Source organism: Pecten maximus, chromosome 17 (genome assembly GCF_902652985.1).
Source record: "Pecten maximus chromosome 17, xPecMax1.1, whole genome shotgun sequence".
NCBI lineage: Eukaryota > Metazoa > Mollusca > Bivalvia > Pectinida > Pectinidae > Pecten > Pecten maximus.
The window spans coordinates 20,897,073-20,920,294 of NC_047031.1; the positions used below are offsets into that span (position 1 = coordinate 20,897,073).

A 23,222-nucleotide genomic window follows, 5' to 3' on the forward strand; every position below is an offset into this window, starting at 1 on the left:
ACGTCAACACAAAACATCAAATTTACGTCAGCGTCAACACAAAATATCAAATGTACGTCGGCGTCAAAGCAAAACATCAAGCATACGTCGGCGTCAACATAACATATCAAAAATACGTCGGCGACAACACAACATATCAAATATCCGTCGACGTCAACACAAAATATCAAATATACGTCGGCGTCAACACAAAATATCAAATATACGTCGGCGTCAACATAACATATCAAAAATACGTCGGCGTCAACATAACATATCAAATATACGTCGGCGACATCATAACATATCAAATATACGTTGTCGTCTACACAACATGCCAAAATTACGTCGGCGTCAACATAACATACCAAACGTACGTCGGCGTCAACACAACATACCAAATATACGTCGGCGTCAAAGCAAAACATCAAATATACGTCGGCGGCAAAACAAAATATCAAATATACGTCGGCGTCAACATAACATATCAAATATACGTCGGCGTCAAAGCAAAACATCAAATATACGTCGGCGGCAAAACAAAATATCAAATATACGTCGGCGTCAACACAACATACCAAATATACGTCGGCGTCAAAGCAAAACATCAAATATACGTCGGCGTCAACATAACATATCAAATATACGTCGGCGACATCATAACATATCAAATATACGTTGACGTCTACACAACATGCCAAAATTACGTCGGCGTCAACATAACATACCAAACGTACGTCGGCGTCAACACAACATACCAAATATACGTCGGCGTCAAAGCAAAACATCAAATATACGTCGGCGGCAAAACAAAATATCAAATATACGTCGGCGTCAACATAACATATCAAATATACGTCGGCGTCAAAGCAAAACATCAAATATACGTCGGCGGCAAAACAAAATATCAAATATACGTCGGCGTCAACACAACATACCAAATATACGTCGGCGTCAAAGCAAAACATCAAATATACGTCGGCGGCAAAACAAAATATCAAATATACGTCGGCGTCAACATAACATATCAAATATACGTCGGCGTCAAAGCAAAACATCAAATATACGTCGGCGGCAAAACAAAATATCAAATATACGTCGGCGTCAACACAACATACCAAATATACGTCGGCGTCAAAGCAAAACATCAAATATACGTCGGCGGCAAAACAAAATATCAAATATACGTCGGCGTCAACATAACATATCAAATATACGTCGGTGTCAACACAACATATAAAATATCCGTCGACGTCAACACAAAATATCAAATATACGTCGGTGTCAACACAACATATAAATCTTACACAGCGTCTACATATCATATCAAATATACCACAGCGTCAACCCAGCATGCTATGCACCAACAAATGTAACCCCCACTTGTGTTGATATCTTGCCAATAATGGAGATGTCATACCATTTTAGTCAGCGACCTGTCGTCCTTGCCCTTGAGACCGCCATTTCCATTGCCAAATATTTTACAGGATGAATTTTAAATCAATTTTCGGCTGTTCTTAAATCATCCCCTAGATCACATCACCGGCGATCCCAAGAAGGATAAAATAGTGTTTTTTTTAAATTTCTTTCAGTCTTATGCATTGTTAAAAAAATCTAGAGAAGTCACATCATCTACTGTAAATCACTTATATTTCGTAAGGGATATATTTTCACGTTAATATTCGAATATAACACCTCGGGATGCTAGCCCAGCTATCGGTCACCGATACAGGAGTCTTGTGGATTCAATGACTCTAATAGTTCATCTTTCGTGAATTTTTAATGTAGATCATGATTCGCGAAATAATCTATTTGCGAATATCTCTGAAGAAGTAAAATCGCAAAATAAGGAATTCGTGAAACGTAAGTGATTTGCAGTATATCATAGATACATATATTCATTCGTAAAACGATACTCCACATATGTTTTCGCATCCTTACTGGGAATTCTCCATTAATAAATTTTGCTGTTATGATAATATATAGATTGTCACAGTGGAGATAGCATTACCAAAACGATTTTTTTCAAGTGTCGTATTCACGATAACGCGTTGGTCTTCCCCTTGTATATCACATCCATTACAAACACTTTGCTGACCCCAAATAGTCAATGATCGACACCGAGGTTTAAACTCAATTTACAGCCGAGTTATTGTGCGATTAACGGGGGATACTACCTAAGATTTCACACATAAAGCTTTAAATATTCTGTGGTGGTGACATACTCTCGTAGTTACAGGGACACATCTCTGTGGATCTGTCAGCTTATCGACCAATTCGTAAAAAACAAAAAAACAAAAAAACCCAAAAACAAAAAACGAAACAAATCAAAGCTAGTGAATCATTGCGAAATATTTATTTTTATCTTAGAAATACTATGTTTGGATTTCCATTAATTGAACTACTTAGTATCGAAAATTGACAGAATTTTCGTCGGTCTTTTTTTTTTTTTAAACAAATTGATGTAAACATTTCAGTCTTTAAAGAAACAGCCGTGTTTATTAAATGGTAGATTTAATTCAAATTTGGGTGATGCTTTACCTTTTATACGACGGTATATATTTGAGATAGGTATTTGTTTGGATATACAATATCTATTGTAAAGTAAGATCAAAGACGACAGAAATGGTAAATGATATCTGGTGACTAACCATACTTTAACTGCCGTCCTGTCTGAAATGTTTATAGTCAATTAAACCATTGATAGAGAGACTGTATCGGACTTTAATGTCGGTGACGATATACAGCAGACCACCGGGACCTTCTGTCAAGTTAATCTACTTTCCAACACGAATTCAGTCCATCGGTGTCAAACTGTAAAATCTATGTTAAAAGCTCCTTTCCTACATAAATTCAGTCCATCAGTGTTAAACTGTAAAATCTATGTTAAAAGCTCCTTTCCTACATAAGCTCGTCTCATCTTTGTTTAACTAAGAAATAATTTCCAGCGCAGATTCAGTACTTTCTACAGAAACTTTCTTCGTCTATGTCAAAATATAAAACTACTCTCCTACAGAAGCTTGTCCCAACTATAGTAGACAGTAAACATTCTTTCCTCCAAAACCTCATTCCATCTAACTCTGCCTAGAATATGACAGTAAAGCTTTACATCGCCGAAGACAATTAAGATGATTCACGGTAACCAAGAAGTTTTAGTTAGTTTTCAATATAATTTTTTTTCGTCGAAATTTAACATTTTGAACGAAAGTTTTTCACTAGAAAAAAAAACAACAAAAAACCCCGCTTTCCTACATAAACTCGCTCTCTCTGTTTTAAAATGTACAACTACATGTACTTACATTCTTCCAAAACTTAACTATATTTATCAAAATTCTTTCCTACAAGTGTACATAACTATAGATCATTAACCCTATTTATTAAAATTCTCTCCTACAAGTGTACATAACTCGATCCTAAACCCTATTTATTAAAATTCTCTCCTACAAGTGTACATAACTCGATCATTAACCCTATTTATTAAAATTCTCTCCTACAAGTGTACATAACTCGATCATTAACCCAATTTATTAAAATTCTCTCCTACAAGTGTACATATCTCGATCATTAACCCTATTTATTAAAATTCTTTCCTACAAGTGTACATAACTCGATCATAAACACTTTCAAACAGTGCAACCGAATCCAGTTTGATCATATTCCACATAAAACACTTCCTTATTGATTTTACCTGCTCATATGAGACACTTACGGATTTAAATAGAATTTTAACTTCTGTTCCAATAAAACCGGATGTACGTCATGGTACAACAGACATAAGTCATCAGGGTTTTGTGTTTGTTTATTGTCCATCACAAATTAAACGTAAAGTCGTTTTAGTATAGTGATTTAAAGTTTCATTTCATAACAGTTTTATGACACCAGAAGGTATTCTCGGTATTTTGTTAGAATATAATTTAATGATAGCTATGATATGTGATATAATTTTATGACGGTGTCTTATGATCTTGTATATAAAAGTGATTCAGTACTAAATGGCGTTTTAATATATGATGCTGTACATCCCTTAGATTTCGCAAATATTTTATTTCGCGATCTACCTCTTCAGATATAATCGCGAATACATGATTTCGCGAGCGCTGATCTAGAAATGACTTTAGTCATGGACTCTAAATTTGCCGCCATCGGGAGGTGTCCACAAGGATCCCGAAGGATTTGAATTCGCGATTGACACTCCTCGGGTATTAACGTGAAAATAAATCCCCCGCGAAATATAAGTGATTTGAATAGATAACAAGTTTTAGAACCTTGGCTTAACACACAATCGCAAATGTACACAAGTAAATGCTGAAAAACGGTACTTCAAACTCCTAACATTGGAGGGGCAGATTAAATAGACATTAAAATAATGATGGATTACTATTTATATTGTATTAAAAACACACAGCATAGAGGCATCTTCAATAGAAACCGAGGGTTACATACAGTAGATCCAATCTGGATAAAACTGCCTTATACTAGAAGCTGTTTCCTTCGTCTAATGCTAGGGGCATCATATAGTTGTTTCCTCCGCCTAGTGATGCTAGGGACATCATACAGTTGTTTCGTCTTGCTAGGATTGGTGATGCTTAGGTCTTCACACAGTTTTAACGGCTGTTTCGTCCTTATATGACTTGTCTGTGATGCTAGGGACATCAAACAGTTGTTTCGTCCTTCTAGGACTTGTCTGTGATGCTAGGGACATCATACAGCTGTTTTGTCCTCCTAGGGCTTATTAGTGGTGCTAGGGACTTCACACAACTGATTCGTCCTTCTACGACTAGAATCAATAACAGTTTTGATATAGGATAGTGCTTTTGCTATATAGAGTTCCGAAAAATCAGTTGAATAGACTGATAACGTAGAACTCTCAATGTGTATGTTGTGGAGAGAAAGCAATGGAAATGTCTGTCAATAAAATTTCGTATATACTCGTATGATTGGATTATTACTATGTAATATCAATATTGAGAATAACAGTTTTGTACAAAATCGAATTACAAAATAAGAATAAAAGAACGTATTTACATATGGAAGCCCATATGAATTTGGCAGAGGCCGTGGCAGCATGGCGATAGATAAAAACACAGCATCTTTCTCCTTGATAATGGAATACAATTAAAATTGGTAAAAAAAGTTAAACCAGACCAGAAGTTCCAAAAGGGTTGGCGTCTTCCGCTGCATTCTCGACTCCCGGCATTTAACTACGTAAAATCAGATTGAGAACTATCTACTAGGTATACCAAGTCTAAATAAGACACAGAAAAACAATATGTCTCAATGATATAGTGATGTCGATTATAAAAAAAAGAATAACACAGAATACCAACATGATGACGTAATTCTCACTATGAACAACCTATAAATTTGTAAGGAACTAATTCAAAGTACAAGGAGAATAAGGCCAGGTGTTCCAGTATAGTAAACGTCTTCTGCTTTTATCGTCGACACCCGCCATACAAATCTAGGTCAAATCGTCGACACCCGCCGTACAAATCTAGGTCAAATCGTCCACACCCGCCGTACAAATCTAGGTCAAATCGTCGACACCCGCCGTACAAATCTAGGTCAAATCGTCGACACTCGCCATACAAATCTAGGTCAAATCGTCGACACCCGCCATACAAATCTAGGTCAAACCGACGACACCCGCCACGCAAATCTATATCAAATCGTCGACATCCGCCATACAAATCTAGGTCACGTCGACACCCGCCATACAAATCTAGGTCAAACCGTCGACACCCGCTATACAAATCTAGGTCAAACCGTCGACACCCGCCGTTCAAATCTAGGTCAAATCTGAGTTAAGCTACATTATTATTATCGTTCTATTTACTTAATGTCATACGTAGATACATGTACTTCATTGTTCAGATCAAATTCCACAAAGGGAACATAGCGCATGCGCATGAAGTGTTATGTTTATGAAAACCGGAATGGCGGCTTATTTTCCGCTTCATTGTGTTACATCAGAGAGGAATTCGTCAATTAACGATGCTTTTATCTCAAATGGTACGTTATAATGGGTGTTAATTGAAAGGTTTTAACATCAAATGGGTCTGTTATTTATACCCGATGATGTATAAAATAATTCGGACGTAAACTAGAGAAGGGTCGGGGACAACATCAGAAGAATTCATCAACGGTGAATAATTGGATCGCGAAAAAGTAGAGATTGAAAAATGGCAGGACACTCAAATTGTTACACACCGTATTTGTGTAAAACGTCACAGCACTATGTGTACATGTATTCGAGTGTTTGTGTAAAGCATCACAGTGTTATGTGTACATGTATTCGAGTGTTTCCGTGAATTTATTTCTGAAACACATTTGCGTAAGGAGACGCTAATAGATCACTTATATTTTCGGAAGCTTTTGTTTACTTCTATTTGAGAAGATGGCTGCATAATTTAATATTATGTATCATTTATAAACCGAGACTTTATATGTGTCTGTATTGATGGTGTGACACGTCTCAACCCGGGGTCTAAGATTCTTGGTGGGATTGTAAAAAACACACACGCTAAAATCTGCTTTAGATATCAGTTTATTCTTTAATACAATGATTTGGTTTGTTTTTGTTTAACGTCCTATTAACAGCCAGGGTCATTTAAGGACGTGCCAGGTTTTGGAGGTGGAAGCAAGCCGGAGTACCCGGAGAAAAACCACCGGCCTACGGTCAGTACCTGGCAACTGCCCCACGTAGGTTTCGAACTCGCAACCCAGTGGTGGAGGGCTAGTGATAAAGTGTCGGTACACCTTAACCACTCGGCCACCGCGGCCCCGAACAATGAATGCTAAATAATAATATGAAACTGAATCTGTTTCAATCTCCAACTCAAAACTCTGTCAGATATTCATTGAAATATAGCACTCTGTGGTTAAGATTTCCATGAACTTTTCAATCGGCAATCTTCGCTTTTTCGCGAAGAAATACACAATGATGACACGTAACGCATCTCGCCATGCAGTACCCACTTTTTCGATGTTTTGGTTTCATCAATTACTTGTATGTTAATCTTGATCGATTTTATTTCAAATTAGGCTGAATGGTTGTCTGGATTAACATGTATTTTGTCCATATATTTTTTTTCGCAAAACAGACAGGTGAAAAATGATATTTACAGCTTTCTGATTGAGTCTGATTCACTTTAAGGTATCTAACTATAAATTTGTAAGGTGCGTGTATCGTGTGTTTCTTTGTACTATTCGTTTACATAGTTAAAACCATTGTAAATATTAATTTAGCAGGCCATAAACAGTTTCCAGTAAAAGTCGATATCTCTATCTATTTGTCATTTATTTTAGAAGTCGTCAAAATAACATTAAAATCCCTAGTAGATATTATACCGAAGTTCATTACACTTTGTCAGTTTTGTGTAAAAATATTTACAGACTCAAAACAAATTCAGAAAAGATTTGACAAAATCCCACCAAACGTCAATCTAAGGGTACATTTTCTTTCAGACAACCTGGGCATAGCTTTTTTAAACTTCACCCCCAACGTTTTAATGTTATTTTGACTACTCTTAAAAGGTCTGGATGAGATATGACGACAGCTTGTTTTTAAGAACCTGATGGATTTATAAAGAATATTTCTGGTCCAAGTTTCGGCCTACAGTAAACATGTCAACTAAGATCAGTGCTGATGAATTTATGTATACAGATATAAAAACACTGCAGAGTTAGATAATGTATCACCTTCTTAAAGTGTAGAGCACTAAATTATACAGAACTTTATCGGATATAACGTCCGAAACACAGACAACGGTGTCACAACAGAGTCTCACTGGTTTACACTAGCTGTGTTGTTGGTACGAAGAGAATTCCCCAAACTCATTATTTAATTTTCTTTGTATTTGTTAAAAGTCTGCATATTATTTCCTTTATCCATATTTTATTCAGAGGTTTAGCTCAAAAAGCGTTGATGTTGCTGTTTGTGTAATTGAGTGTCCAATTAATTAATGTATTCAATACATATGCACGTGATCGCTAATACGTTGGTCGCAAAGCGAATGCTTACTACCAAAAAATCGTACGTGAAAAAAAAACCCAACGTAATTTTAAATCTAAAATAAAGCAACAATTTCATTAGACAAGAAAATCAATGTACGCTTACAGCCTTAAAATACATTAAAAAGATATTAATAATATGGGTGGTCTGTGTGAATAAGTATGTTCATTCGTAATCGCCGTCAGCCGCCATGAAAATATGTCATGTTCGGGTAATGTCATTCTATCAAAAGGAGAGTTGGGGTAGTGACAACGAAATCCCGACATATTAACAACCATCGAACTTCAAAACAGAAAAAAACCTAAATCAGAATACATAGTAACGCCTAATAACTTAATAACCTACATCACCAGAAACCCCATATTATAGCATCTTTGCGTGTTCAGAAATGCAACATTCCATGTCTAGTTGGTGTGACCGAATCCCTACCTTTCCCGAATTTCAATGTAAATGAATTTTCTAGTTTGTCGTTTTTTCTCTCGTTTTATCGCTTTAAAGTAAAATTAAGGTTTCATTTGTACATCAGCAGTTCTCGCTGCTCTACGACTTGCCCCACATGTCAATAACCTGTGTTTTCGTAATAAGAATTCTGTATCTTTCTGATTTAAAATGCCATTTGACATTTTGACATGTCGTTTTTGAATAATTTATGTTATGCTATTTAAAGGTATGCTAAAACATCATGAGGCAGCCTTTATATATCTGGGAGATATACAGCTATAAACATTATATAGGCCACGTCGAGTAAAAATCACTGCTTTATTTTACCATTTAAAATACCTTTATAGTAAACAGTATACCAAACAGTACCATGTATACCAAACTGTACCATGTATACCAAACTGTACCGTGTATACCAAACTGTATCATGTATACCAAACAGTACCATGTATACCAAACTGTACCATGTATACCAAACTGTACCATGTATACCAAACTGTACCGTGTATACCAAACTGTACCATGTATACCAAACTGTACCATGTATACCAAACTGTACCGTGTATACCAAACTATACCGTGTATACCAAACTGTACCGTGTATACCAAACTGTACCGTGTATACCAAACTGTAACGTGAATACCAAACTGTACCGTGTATACCAAACTGTACCGTGTATACCAAACTGTACCATGTATACCAAACTGTACCATGTATACCAAACTGTATCATGTATACCAAACTGTATCACGTATACCAAACTGTACCATGTATACCAAACTGTACCATGTATACCAAACTGTACCATGTATACCAAACTGTACCATGTATACCAAACTGTATCATGTATACCAAACTGTATCACGTATACCAAACTGTACCATGTATACCAAACTGTACCATGTATACCAAACAGTACCATGTATACCAAACTGTACCATGTATACCAAACTGTACCATGTATACCAAACAGTACCATGTATACCAAACAGTACCGTGTATACCAAACAGTACCATGTATACCAAACTGTACCGTGTATACCAAACTGTACCATGTATACCAAACTGTATCATGTATACCAAACAGTACCATGTATACCAAACTGTACCATGTATACCAAACTGTACCATGTATAGCAAACTGAACGTGTATACCAAACTGTACCGTGTATACCAAACTGTACCGTATATACCAAAATGTACCATGTATACCAAACTGTACCGTGTATACCAAACTGTACCGTGTATACCATACTGTACCGTGTATACCATACTGTACCGTGTATACCAAACTGTACCGTGTATACCAAACTGTACCGTGTATACCAAACTGTACCATGTATACCAAACTGTACCGTGTATACCATACTGTACCGTGTATACCAAACTGTACCATGTATACCAAACTGTACCATGTATACCAAACTGTATCACGTATACCAAACTGTACCGTGTATACCATACTGTACCGTGTATACCAAACTGTACCGTGTATACCAAACTGTACCATGTATACCAAACTGTACCATGTATACCAAACTGTACCATGTATACCAAACTGTACCGTGTATACCAAACTGTACCGTGTATACCATACTGTACCGTGTATACCATACTGTACCGTGTATACCAAACTGTACCGTGTATACCAAACTGTACCATGTATACCAAACTGTACCATGTATACCAAACTGTACCGTGTATACCAAACTATACCGTGTATACCAAACTGTACCACGTATACCAAACTGTACCGTGTATACCATATTGTACCATGTATACCAAACTATATCATGTATACCAAACTGTACCGTGTATACCAAACTGTACCGTGTATACCAAACTGTACCATGTATACCAAACTGTACCGTGTATAACAAACAGTACCGTGTATACCAAACTGTACCGTGTATACCAAACTGTACCATGTATACCAAACTGTACCATGTATACCAAACTGTACCGTGTATACCAAACTATACCGTGTATACCAAACTGTACCACGTATACCAAACTGTACCGTGTATACCATATTGTACCATGTATACCAAACTGTATCATGTATACCAAACTGTACCGTGTATACCAAACTGTACCGTGTATACCAAACTGTACCATGTATACCAAACTGTACCGTGTATACCAAACTGTACCATGTATACCAAACTGTACCGTGTATACCAAACTGTACCGTGTATACCAAACTGTACCACGTATACCAAACTGTACCATGTATACCAAACTGTACCATGTATACCAAACTGTACCATGTATACCAAACTGTACCATGTATACCAAACTGTACCACGTATACCAAACTGTTTCATGTATACCAAACTGTATCCCGTATACCAAACTGTACCACGTATACCAAACTGTACCATGTATACCAAACTGTACCATGTATACCAAACCGTACAGTGTATACCAAACTGTACCGTGTATACCAAACTGTACCACGTATACCAAACTGTACCATGTATACCAAACTGTACCGTGTATACCAAACTATACCGTGTATACCAAACTGTACCACGTATACCAAACTGTACCGTGTATACCATATTGTACCATGTATACCAAACTATATCATGTATACCAAACTGTACCGTGTATACCAAACTGTACCGTGTATACCAAACTGTACCATGTATACCAAACTGTACCGTGTATACCAAACAGTACCGTGTATACCAAACTGTACCGTGTATACCAAACTGTACCATGTATACCAAACTGTACCATGTATACCAAACTGTACCGTGTATACCAAACTATACCGTGTATACCAAACTGTACCACGTATACCAAACTGTACCGTGTATACCATATTGTACCATGTATACCAAACTGTATCATGTATACCAAACTGTACCGTGTATACCAAACTGTACCGTGTATACCAAACTGTACCATGTATACCAAACTGTACCGTGTATACCAAACTGTACCATGTATACCAAACTGTACCGTGTATACCAAACTGTACCATGTATACCAAACTGTACCATGTATACCAAACTGTACCATGTATACCAAACTGTACCGTGTATACCAAACTGTACCATGTATACCAAACTGTACCGTGTATACCAAACTGTACCGTGTATACCAAACTGTACCGTGTATACCAAACTGTACCATGTATACCAAACAGTACCATGTATACCAAACTGTATCACGTATACCAAACTGTACCGTGTATACCAAACTGTACCATGTATACCAAACAGTACCATGTATACCAAACTGTATCACGTATACCAAACTGTGCCATGTATACCAAACTGTACCGTGTATACCAAACTGTACCATGTATACCAAACAGTACCATGTATACCAAACTGTATCACGTATACCAAACTGTACCATGTATACCAAACTGTACCGTGTATACCAAACTGTACCATGTATACCAAACTGTATCACGTATACCAAACTGTACCATGTATACCAAACTGTACCGTGTATACCAAACTGTACCATGTATACCAAACAGTACCATGTATACCAAACTGTATCACGTATACCAAACTGTACCATGTATACCAAACTGTACCGTGTATACCAAACTGTACCACGTATACCAAACTGTACCATGTATACCAAACTGTACCATGTATACCAAACTGTACCATGTATACCAAACTGTACCATGTATACCAAACTGTACCACGTATACCAAACTGTACCATGTATACCAAACTGTATCCCGTATACCAAACTGTACCACGTATACCAAACTGTACCATGTATACCAAACTGTACCATGTATACCAAACCGTACAGTGTATACCAAACTGTACCGTGTATACCAAACTGTACCATGTATACCAAACAGTACCATGTATACCAAACTGTACCATGTATACCAAACAGTACCATGTATACCAAACTGTACCATGTATACCAAACTGTACCATGTATACCAAACTGTATCATGTATACCAAACTGTATCATGTATACCAAACAGTACCATGTATACCAAACTGTACCATGTATACCAAACTGTACCATGTATACCAAACTGTATCATGTATACCAAACTGTACCATGTATACCAAACTGTATCATGTATACCAAACTGTATCATGTATACCAAACAGTACCATGTATACCAAACTGTACCATGTATACCAAACTGTACCATGTATACCAAACTGTATCATGTATACCAAACTGTACCATGTATACCAAACTGTAGCATGTATACCAAACTGTAGCATGTATACCAAACTGTACCGTGTATACCAAACTATACCATGTATAACAGTATAAAATTACGACGACAAATCGTTAATGTGCAAACCACACCAAGCAAATTATTCAGACATTTTTAACCGTTGAATACATATATATGCTTCTTTTTCTTATCTGCGATATTTGTGAATGGCACCAGCATCTCCGAATATTTCTTAATGCATATGAATATCCTCTACATTACAGCATTCTTTATTTGTAAATACTCTCTGACATATTACCCAACCCTGTATCATTTCCTTTTTTATTTATCAAAGTCTTAATACCTTTTACGTTTTCTCTGTATCTTCCTTTAAGTCCTAAGTTGTCAGTGTAAAAGGTACAAATATCAGCGTATCTTTATTTGATATGAAGGGCCATGTATTAGTACGTCATTTCTTGTTTCCATATCATCGTTTGAATGCATACATCCATATTTACATGATCCATTTTACAGTTAAGACAACTAAATAATCCGTTACCTATCGATCTATATACCATTAATGTAAGCCAATAACTTGAACACTTTCCAACATATTACCCCCGTGTTAACATGGTTCTTACCATCCCTCTATATACCTGTTAAATAATCCCCGACATATTACCCCTCTATTAATATGAGTCTAATCACCCCTCTATATATCAGTTAAGTACTCTCCGACATATTATCCTGCCCCTCTGCATACATGTACATTTTGTACCTGTTAAATATTCTCCAATATATTACCCCTCTGATTAAATTATCCTTTCGTCCCTCTATATATTACCCCTGTGTTGATAGGAGTCCAGCCAACCCTCTATAAATCCCCCTCTAGATACACACGGGAACTCTCATTCTCCAGTACCAGTACTTTCCTACCCAGTAATCCCCCTCCTCCCGTCTCCTCTAGACACACTTATAAACTCTCTCAAGTACCAGTACTTTCCTACCCAGTAACCCCCCCCCCCCCCTCCCCCCTCCTCTAGACACACTTATAAACTATCTATCCAGTACCAGTACTTTCCTACCCACTACCCAGTACCTCCCCCCCCTTCCCTCCCCTCTAGATACACACGGGAACTCTCTTTCCCTCACCCCAGTACCAGTACTTCCCTACCCCGTACCACTCCCCTCTAGATCCTCATCGTCCTTATTCGTGACGAGGAATGCAGATTTTTCTATTAAATACATATGTAGGTAAATCCATTTTCTAATCGGAGATTTGATTTGGGTATACACTAGCGTACCTAATATAGGGTTTGATAAGATTGGTCAATAGTGCACAAGTCAATAGCATTTAACCTCGTCACGACAGGGTCCTACGGCGTCACTCACTGGGAGAGTGTACGTAAGTGTTTACTATTTAAAAAAGTCTCGTGTCACTGTATGGGAGGGTGTACGTCACTCACTGGGAGAGTGTACGTAAGTGTTTACTATTTAAAAAAGTCTCTTGTCACTGTATGGGAGGATGTGTGTATAATAAGCTTTGTAGAAGTAAATTAGGTTAGGTTTGGGTTTTTATTTTTCGGTATAGCCGTTAATATTCTTTTGGCCCCGGATATGACGCGACAGGTGGCGTTACTGTTCAAGGTGTAGTATGTGATTGGTCAATAGAGCGGTAAATGTGCAAATGCAGATATGCAATTGAAAACGAAACAAAGCTGAATAAGTGGATGTATCTTTCCAAATGACACATCGATAAAATTATGTCCTTGATTCAAATGCAGTCTTTTTATCACCAAAAATGATTCAAACTGATATAATTTTGTTATCCGTGCTGAAACGCACTAGTTCGTTTATTTATTTCACCAGCAGTTTTACATTATAACCACCAGCATTAAAACTATGTCGTTTATCTTTTTTAAAGATATTTCTTTTTACCTTTAATGCCACGGATGAAACAGTTAACTGGTTGAAGTAAATATACGTTGCAGTACTCCAGTGTTCTGTATTATACATTGATGTTGTATTGCTCGAGAGTTTAGCCAATAAAACCTCAAAATATATATTTATTTCGGAAAATAATTGGGTGTTTCTTAATGTATACGAGACGACGCATTGTTATTTTCTTCAAAAGTTCGGATATTAAACCACGAAAAATTAAAAAACAAAACAAAAACAAAAACAAAACAAAAAAAACAAAAAAAAAAAATCCCAAAATACAGTGTCTTGATGTTAATCCCAAGTACGTACGTATTTTTTTTTTTATATCTAATGGTAATAAAACACAATATATGTAACATATTGTTATCAAGATTAACATCACATATTCAGCACCGTTCAGGCAGCTCTACATGACCGTTTTCCTGTGATGAGCATGGTTTACTATCCTAAAATGATTTTTCCTCCAGTTATAAAACTTTTAAACTCATAAAAATGTCATTGTTGTGATGATTTATTGATAATTTTGTGATCAGTGTTTTTAAACACCACCAGTGCAATCGGCCTTCCTATAATACAGTATTAAAATTTGTCTCATGAAATATTTTACGTTATAGATTTATTATGATTTATTATTTCATAAAATCATGAATGATCCATTAAATGCCGTCTAAGCAAGTCAGTGTCATGTTTAAATCCACCAAAAGCCTTCGTAATCGAAGAAGAGATTAAACAAAGGAACCCAACCTTGCCTTGTCACACCGCGGGAGCTGTCCCCAAACTCTACATATCCCGGTAACACTGAAGAGATATGGGTATATACCATATCTCTCCTGTATAGGTATATTGACTCGTGTCATTTTTGATGTATCGTCAATATTGTGTGTTACATGTTTTAGACTCCTGTCATTGTTGATTTATCGTCAATATTGTGTGTTACATGTTTTATATTAATATGTCATATATCTGTACAGTGTAGTATACGGCTGTATACCTCAATGTTATGAGTGACATATATCATTGTTATATAATTTTTTGTTCTTCATTTTTTTTTTTTTCATTTTTGAAGATTTTTCAACAGTTCGTAATACATTTACAATTCAATTTATCCACACATCATACATACAATCCTTCCATTCTTCATAATTAGTTAAAATTCAACGGTATATTGAAGATGATTTTAAAAAAAATGTATGTACTGTATTTAGGAAAGAAAGAACGAGAGATAGAAGAAATTAAAGAAAAGAAAAAAGAAAGTCAGTTTGGAGAAAGAATTGTTTAATAAGAGGGAGAAGGGAATATAAATACATTATGTACATTTTACTTTCCTACTTTTCTTTTATCATCACCAACCAGTACCTATGTCGCTGTGAAATACAGTTGTTGTATTTTTGTGTTGTGTATCCTATTGGGTTATGTAGAAGAGAATATAAATATAATTATGTACGCTTCACTTGCCTACTTTTCTTTTATCATCCGTATACCGGTAGACTAAAACTGCCTATAAATCATCAATACCTATACTGTGGTAATGACAAAATCAATTGTTCTTATTTATTGTTCTATTCTGCTTTTGTTTTTGACATTACGGTTGTATTTGTACAACGCCATGCTGTTTTGTTATTCCCTCACTCTAGTATAAATGGTATATGGAAGGCAGTAATATAGAATGTGTGGTTGGGTGGCACAATGATAACACTTGGCTTTCACCTGGACGGTCGGGGTTCAAATCCCCGATCGGACGTTCAAAGGTTAGGGGTCAACTACCGACAACGTGAGTTTTTTCCTGGTACTCCATTTTTCTCCGATAGCAAGACCAATTGCGTGCTTTCATTCAGACCAACAAGCCTGATATACATGTAACTTGTTTCGAAATTGTTGTAAAATGATATTTATAGCCATTTTTTATTCCGAAAACTAGCCATGATATAAAACTGATAACTGCCATTCCTAATAGTACACTTTAACTCGCAATCCACAATTATTTTAATTGTAGAGATGTGTAATTTCGCGGGGCTTATATTTCGCGGTTGGCTATGTCAGAACTTAATGTCAGGTTTTAAACTTCGTGGGACATTGTCTTTTCATTTCTTTAAAACATAATGACAAACACTATTATACATCTGTGTTTATATATGCACAATATTCGCGGGATGTCTATTTTAGCGGTTTTTTAAAACATTTTTTACCAGTGAAATATCGAAATTATTCATTCTATAAAAGTGATATTTTTCACCAGTAAAAATAAAAACTTTTCTGATATTCAAAAATATCACTTTTTCTTATTTGACCAATCAGAACACTGCTTACAAACGACAATCAGGGAAATTAAGATTTGCATATAGCTCTATGTCATGTTATATGACGTCATAATGCAAGATAGAATACAGTAGGTCCCGATATGGCGTATATTTGTGAGCCGTTGACAGAGACCGCAATGAATTCTGGGAGACATTGAGATGCCTCGATATATTTTGCTATAAAATGTAACAAACAGAATATCATCTTTGGGAATACCAAATATATTTCTCTCGTGTGGCTAATATTTTGATATGTTTCACTCGTGCTATGCACCCGTGAAAAATATCAAAGTATTAGCTACACTCGTGCAATATATTTGATATTACTGAAGACACTGTTAGATATCCTCTATATATATTTGATAGTCGTTTTTTATGTCAACCCCACTAAGGCTAGCATAGATTCTTGTATGTTTTATCTACATTTTCATATTGATTGTAGTTGCCATTATTGTATGGGGGCAACTACTTTGCAATCATAAAAAAAAATATTTCATGTTAGAAGCCACTAGGTGGCTTTCTCATTAATAAATTTAAATGTCACCCTGGTGGGTGGCCATTTCAATTTCATATACTTGTCGGAGTTATTCTTGATATATGTGAAGGGGCATACATATATTTAATAGTCGTGAACAAACTACAAACCCCGCGGATATCGCAAACTGGACAATACTTCGGAATGCATTATTACGTATAATCAAGTAAAGATTCCTGGAAAAGAGATCATTCCTAGATCTATGTTTGTGAAAGCTGAAATGTCACGTAAGAATGAATTATTCAACACTTCGTTGAAGACCGCAATTATAGACCTCCTGCCGAACGTCGCTAGGTATAAACAGCCGCTATTAGGTCTGTTTTTTCTAAACCAAATTTAATCAAATGAAGTGCACATTTTAACCTAAAAAATCATTTACCATTAAACATTTTCGCTGATGCATGACGTCATAATACTAATCAGACACCTGTCTACATTCATGTAATACATATATGTAGATGCCTATCATAACTTTTAAAACAGAGATTATCGGATAACACAAAGTCAACATTACATAACTTATGGCCTGGGACATTCAGTGTTATCGTGCTTTCGCATATTTATTTCCATCCTGACATTGATACTCAATATAGAGATAACGTGCACATAATTTAGACACACAATGTAAAGATGTTTTGCTTCTGTTCCAGTTTTCTACATATAACATCATGCCAGTTGGAGACCATAGGCGAGGGACCCATGATCGTGGTCGCCATGGACACGACCATGCTGCTACCAAGGCAACAAGTAAACCAAGGAGGCCATCTTCTTCCGCCAGCAACCGGAAAACTTCGGTTGCATCACAGAGGGATGTCGTGAAATCAGCGAAAAGTGCCGAACAGGACCGACAAGTCACGAAGTCTCCCGACGAACTGGAATTGAGATCTCTCACTAACGATTCCTTAGCGACAAAGGAAGAGGAACTGGTTTATCCGAATGGGCAAATTGATACAAACAACGACACGAAAACGGAAGAAAGTGGACACACATCTCCTGAACCGGAAATGAAAGAGGAAAAATCGGCAGAAAAGTGGGCAGAAAAGTCTACAGATGAATACAATATCCGATCTTTCAATGATAACATCCTTGAATTCACAGAAATATTCGATAACGACAAATTCAGAACCGTCGATTCTGCCTATCCAGTTGAAGATCTTATTTCTGTCGTAAACTCAGTTTCTACTGCGATTGATGAATTCAAGGAGCAGACTCTGGCTTCACAGTCGAAGCTGGAGGGACTCCGAGAGAAGATGAAGGAGGTGAAAGAGGCCATCCACCACAACATCGCCAAAAACGCCGTGCAGCTTCCAGGTATGTGAAACTTCTTGTACCGCACGATTGCTTCGTTAACTAGATATCAATAATATATAATAACACTTTTATAAAGCATTGTGGAAAGAATAGGCTTAGATTGTCAAATAATGAATCAAAATTGGCAACATTACGAAAGTGATTTGACATTAAAATTGCTATGCGAGGAAGATTTTATGTATTTTTGTAGAAATGCATAAATATTTTATTTTTTAAAATTAAAATGTATATACTGTATATCTCTGACATCACAAGCTCAGGTAGCGTCATAGTATCATAATATGATAGATTATTAAATTTAGTTCTTAGATGAGTTCTATGTTTTGTTTGATCAGTAGTATCAATACCATCTTCCTCCTTCATAAGGAAACAAGCGAATTAAGCATGGTTCGGTTCAGCAACATTCCTTAACAGAAGGCAATTCCTTAACTTAAAATTGTCCATAGGAAAGTATTACAGAATGTAATGGGAAAGCTTACTTAAGGAACCTTCCTTAGATAACATTAATGTAATGCTTTCCCATGGAAGTTTCTAAATAAGTTACATATTATCATGTACTTCTAAACTGGCATATTCTTTACTATGTAATTATACCATCCAAGTATACCTCTAATACTTATATCAAACGTATACAATACAAACATCAGTGTCATATTTGACCTAGCTCGTTCAAAATTATGACCCAAAATAAACATCGCGAAATACGATATACATGTATTTTAAAATATCTAAATATTGGCCTGTTTATCCGGGTCATATTTTGATAACCATTGTAACGCCACAAGAACTATTCCATTTGACCGATTTCGTGTGAAGGTCAGTTTTTTATTTGCTGATATTGTTCTGACCGACGGTAGTACACTGTATATTTGATACAGGCCCGACAAAAACGGTACGAATTCGCTGTACGTGTGTCTAGTCTAGTAAGTAACGCCAATCTCCTGGATAAATATTCGGGTCGAAATACAGGCGAAATTACAGGCAGTTTAATTGTTACTAGTATAGCTGACAAATAAGGGTTGATCTTATAGGACAACATGGAAGGAACGTATTAATGTGTGTGATATAAATGTCATTGTGTTACAGACCTCAGACCACCAATATACAACGTCTATTACCTACTTATCTACCATGCCAGTATATAGGCTAAGTAAAATCATTATAATACGGATCGAAAAACAGGAAATAGTTTTATCACACTAAACCGGAGCTATACAGTTTTAGGACACAAAACCCGGAAATAAGGTTTCTCTCACAAAATATTATACAAATATAGCATTTTAATGAGGTCGATACATGGTTATATCAACCTAAGAAAAAATATTAACTGAGGACTCGGTCAATATTTTTTCTTAGGTCGATATAACCATGTATCGACCGAATTTTAAATGCTATAATTGCTTTATTATTTTTCTTGATTTTGTGAAGAAAAACTTTATATCGGGCGATATAGACTTAAACGTTAGTTCAAAGTAATTGTCATTTGGTTTCTAGATATCAATTCCAAAAAGATAAATGAAAAGACCAATATGAATTTGACAACAATATTCAATATGAAATTAATTGCCGCTTCTATAGGCCAACAATGTTTATTTCTTAAAAGTTTCCCTTTCCTGTCACGCATCTCAAGATAAAAAGTTGACAGTGCGTCATCCAATTATACAGGAGAATATACCTCGAAGTTTTCCTGCGTGCTCCTGGCTGTAAGGTATTGGCGAAAAAGCTTCACAGCTGTATTGGTAGCTCGCTTCGTGTTAACAGCGTCGGCATTTTCAAGAATATTGTTGATATCGTCTTCAGACAGATTGGGGAAAAGGTTGTCGTCTGCCATCTTTGATTGTTTACACTCTATTCAGGTCGCTCAAACGCTTGTATCAATAAAGTACGTACAAAATGCTAAGCGCTCGTGTGATCTAGATGCTTTCTAAAAATGACCGTGCAATATCGTTTTTTTATAAACTTTTTCCGGAGACAGCGGTCAATATAGTTTTTTTATAGGTGGTCGCGTGACCTCTTTTCAACCAATCAGAAGTGGCAAAAAATCAAGAAAAATAATAATGTCTTATAAAAATAAAATATGTTATCACCACACAAAAACTGGAATTATCAATAAACAGATACAGTCTTCGTAGCCGAGGATGTAATTTAGTAGGATAACTAACTTATATCATAACACAGTAATACATGTCCAGTCGACAAAATTAGGTCTCAGTTCAGGAAAGAAAACAAAAGGAAAGACATATTTCAACATTTAAGATCAGTTTTGGCATGTATACATGACATGTTTTCTGTGACTCATTTACATATAGATAATGGAGCACCACATTGAGATTCTCCGGTCTGTGATATACTCAAACTATATATAATATATATAACTCAACACCAAAATACTTTTTGGAAGTAGCCTGCCCGAGAGACTTGATGGACCGACTTTTATTTGCAGCATATTTGGTAATAATACAGTGTCAATACAACATTGTCTACTCTCACTCCCACACTTTACTAATGAAATTTGAGCGAAGCTTCAAATCACTCCATAAGCACATATATACAGCATGTGCTTGTGCGCAACGTCCAGGGTTAAAAACCAGAGGTCAAACTCAATGAGACAAAAACTCTGGAAAACCTTTTGACGTCTTACCCCTATCAGTATCTTCACACAAAAGTGGTAATAATATCAATACAAACATTAAACTTACCTACATGTATATATAAATGTAAATACAATATAGACTAGAACGGTGTACTGCCATGCGGGTCTCTGGCTAGAATGACTATCTCACCTGTATTCTCACCTGTACTCTCCTAGACACGTGTACCCTCACGCAAAACTCGTGCACCTCGCTCCTATCCATGAATATTCATAACTTCTAAATACGAAACCCTCAGACATATATTTCCTGCTATACTACGTAACGCAGGAAAGTGACATAATCAGTGGGTAGTTTCCCGGGTTTAATTGCAATTATGAAAAACGAAGATATTTATTCTCACCATATATACTCATTAGAATATATGCTCTGTGATGTGACACATTTATTGTAATTTTGTTAAAATTTGTATGTTACGAAAAAATAGTAAGCTATAATTCAGACATAATACAATGTACTTAGTATATGAAATAGAGACAATGGATCGTAAAAAAGAGAAGCCATTTGGAACTTAAAGGACATCAGATTCGTTATACCGACAGTGTATACTTTGGCACCTTTAAAGTATGTATGCTTTACATCCTTGTGTCATAAACTTTACATACAGAAGTTAAATATGGCGGACTGAACAACGACAGGGAGATGTCGGCTTCTATTGAATTAGCTTGGGTGGGAACTTTTTATGTAACAGCGGTATTTTCAAACATTGTGTTTAACACAAGTTGTTTGACAAAATGAACATGGTTTTAAGTTTATTTGATATTATTGGCAAAGCCGGAAATTTGAGATGCAAACCATTTGGTACATACAAAAGGGCTTGTGTTAATGTTATCAATTCTTACTGGTTCATTCAAAGTCGATCTTTGTTTGCTCGTAAAACACATCTACAAGATTAACAGGTAATTATGTGACCTTATTTTGAACTCGTTGGAAAAAGAATCATTATATTGCATGAACTATACAAAGTATTGGATGTGACTCGGGGTCTTGTCGATGTTTGTCAATCACGTCATAGAATACTGTGTATATGAATCAGGGTCTTGACGATGTTTGCCGTGTTATAGAATACACCATTATGTAACACAGCGTGACACGGTCCAATACGTATTGGTATAAATCACAAAGAAAACTTTTGTTAAGAACAACAAAGTCTCTTCAGTCAATTTATTTTTTATGAGTTTGTGAATCAGGAGACACGAAATTCAAATATTTGTTCTGTCTGGGTTTGATTACCAAACTTAGCTAAATCTAACACAGGAAGTGAAAACAAAGAATTATTGTATGTTCAGCAAACCAACAGATATATTTTTCGGATTCAAGAGATATAGGTTTCGAGAATGATCTGTTTTAGGAAGTTTAACATAGAAAATAACGGGCTGCCCTGTGTTATGTTCATTTTCGTGATTTATTTGAGAAATGAAACTGATCATGTCCACACGCGTACTTGATGCTAATCAATTACAATTTATCTATTTATTTTTTTAGGTTTTTTTTTTTTTTTTGTTCTTTTAATTTTAATTTTTAATTTTAGTTTTATTATGTTTTTTATTTTTTTGTTTTTACCTTTTCCTTTTTGTTTTTTTGTTTTTGTTTCATTTATTTATTTATCTATATTCTTTCATGCCTACCTTTTCTACTCGTGGTCTATATCAGGATACCAGTTGTATCGGATGCTCATAAACACATACCTGTACACAGGAGGAAAGTCGGTTACACTGACCGAGTATTGTTATCTCACCCGATCAATATTTCAGGTTTAAAATATCACTTATTAAGAAAATTCTTGTCTTAATGTCGTAAATCTAAACTGACGAAAATATTAATTTTAACATTCCACACGTCATTGTTGATCTGACTTTAACCGTGCGTTATCAACACTAAATCTTCTC

At 35.8% G+C, this 23,222-nt stretch overlaps 1 protein-coding gene across 2 annotated transcripts in view; it reads left to right on the forward strand.

The window, feature by feature from the left end:
* Nucleotides 1–23,222, forward strand: part of LOC117314908 (death domain-containing protein 1-like) — a 78,112-nt gene that overhangs the window by 15,234 nt on the left and 39,656 nt on the right. For both annotated transcript variants that reach the window (XM_033869008.1, XM_033869009.1), the window contains exon 2: nt 18,022–18,682. In XM_033869008.1, coding sequence (XP_033724899.1) covers nt 18,040–18,682 — 643 coding nt within the window. In that variant the 5' untranslated portion in view covers nt 18,022–18,039. The remainder of the gene's footprint in view (nt 1–18,021; nt 18,683–23,222) is intronic.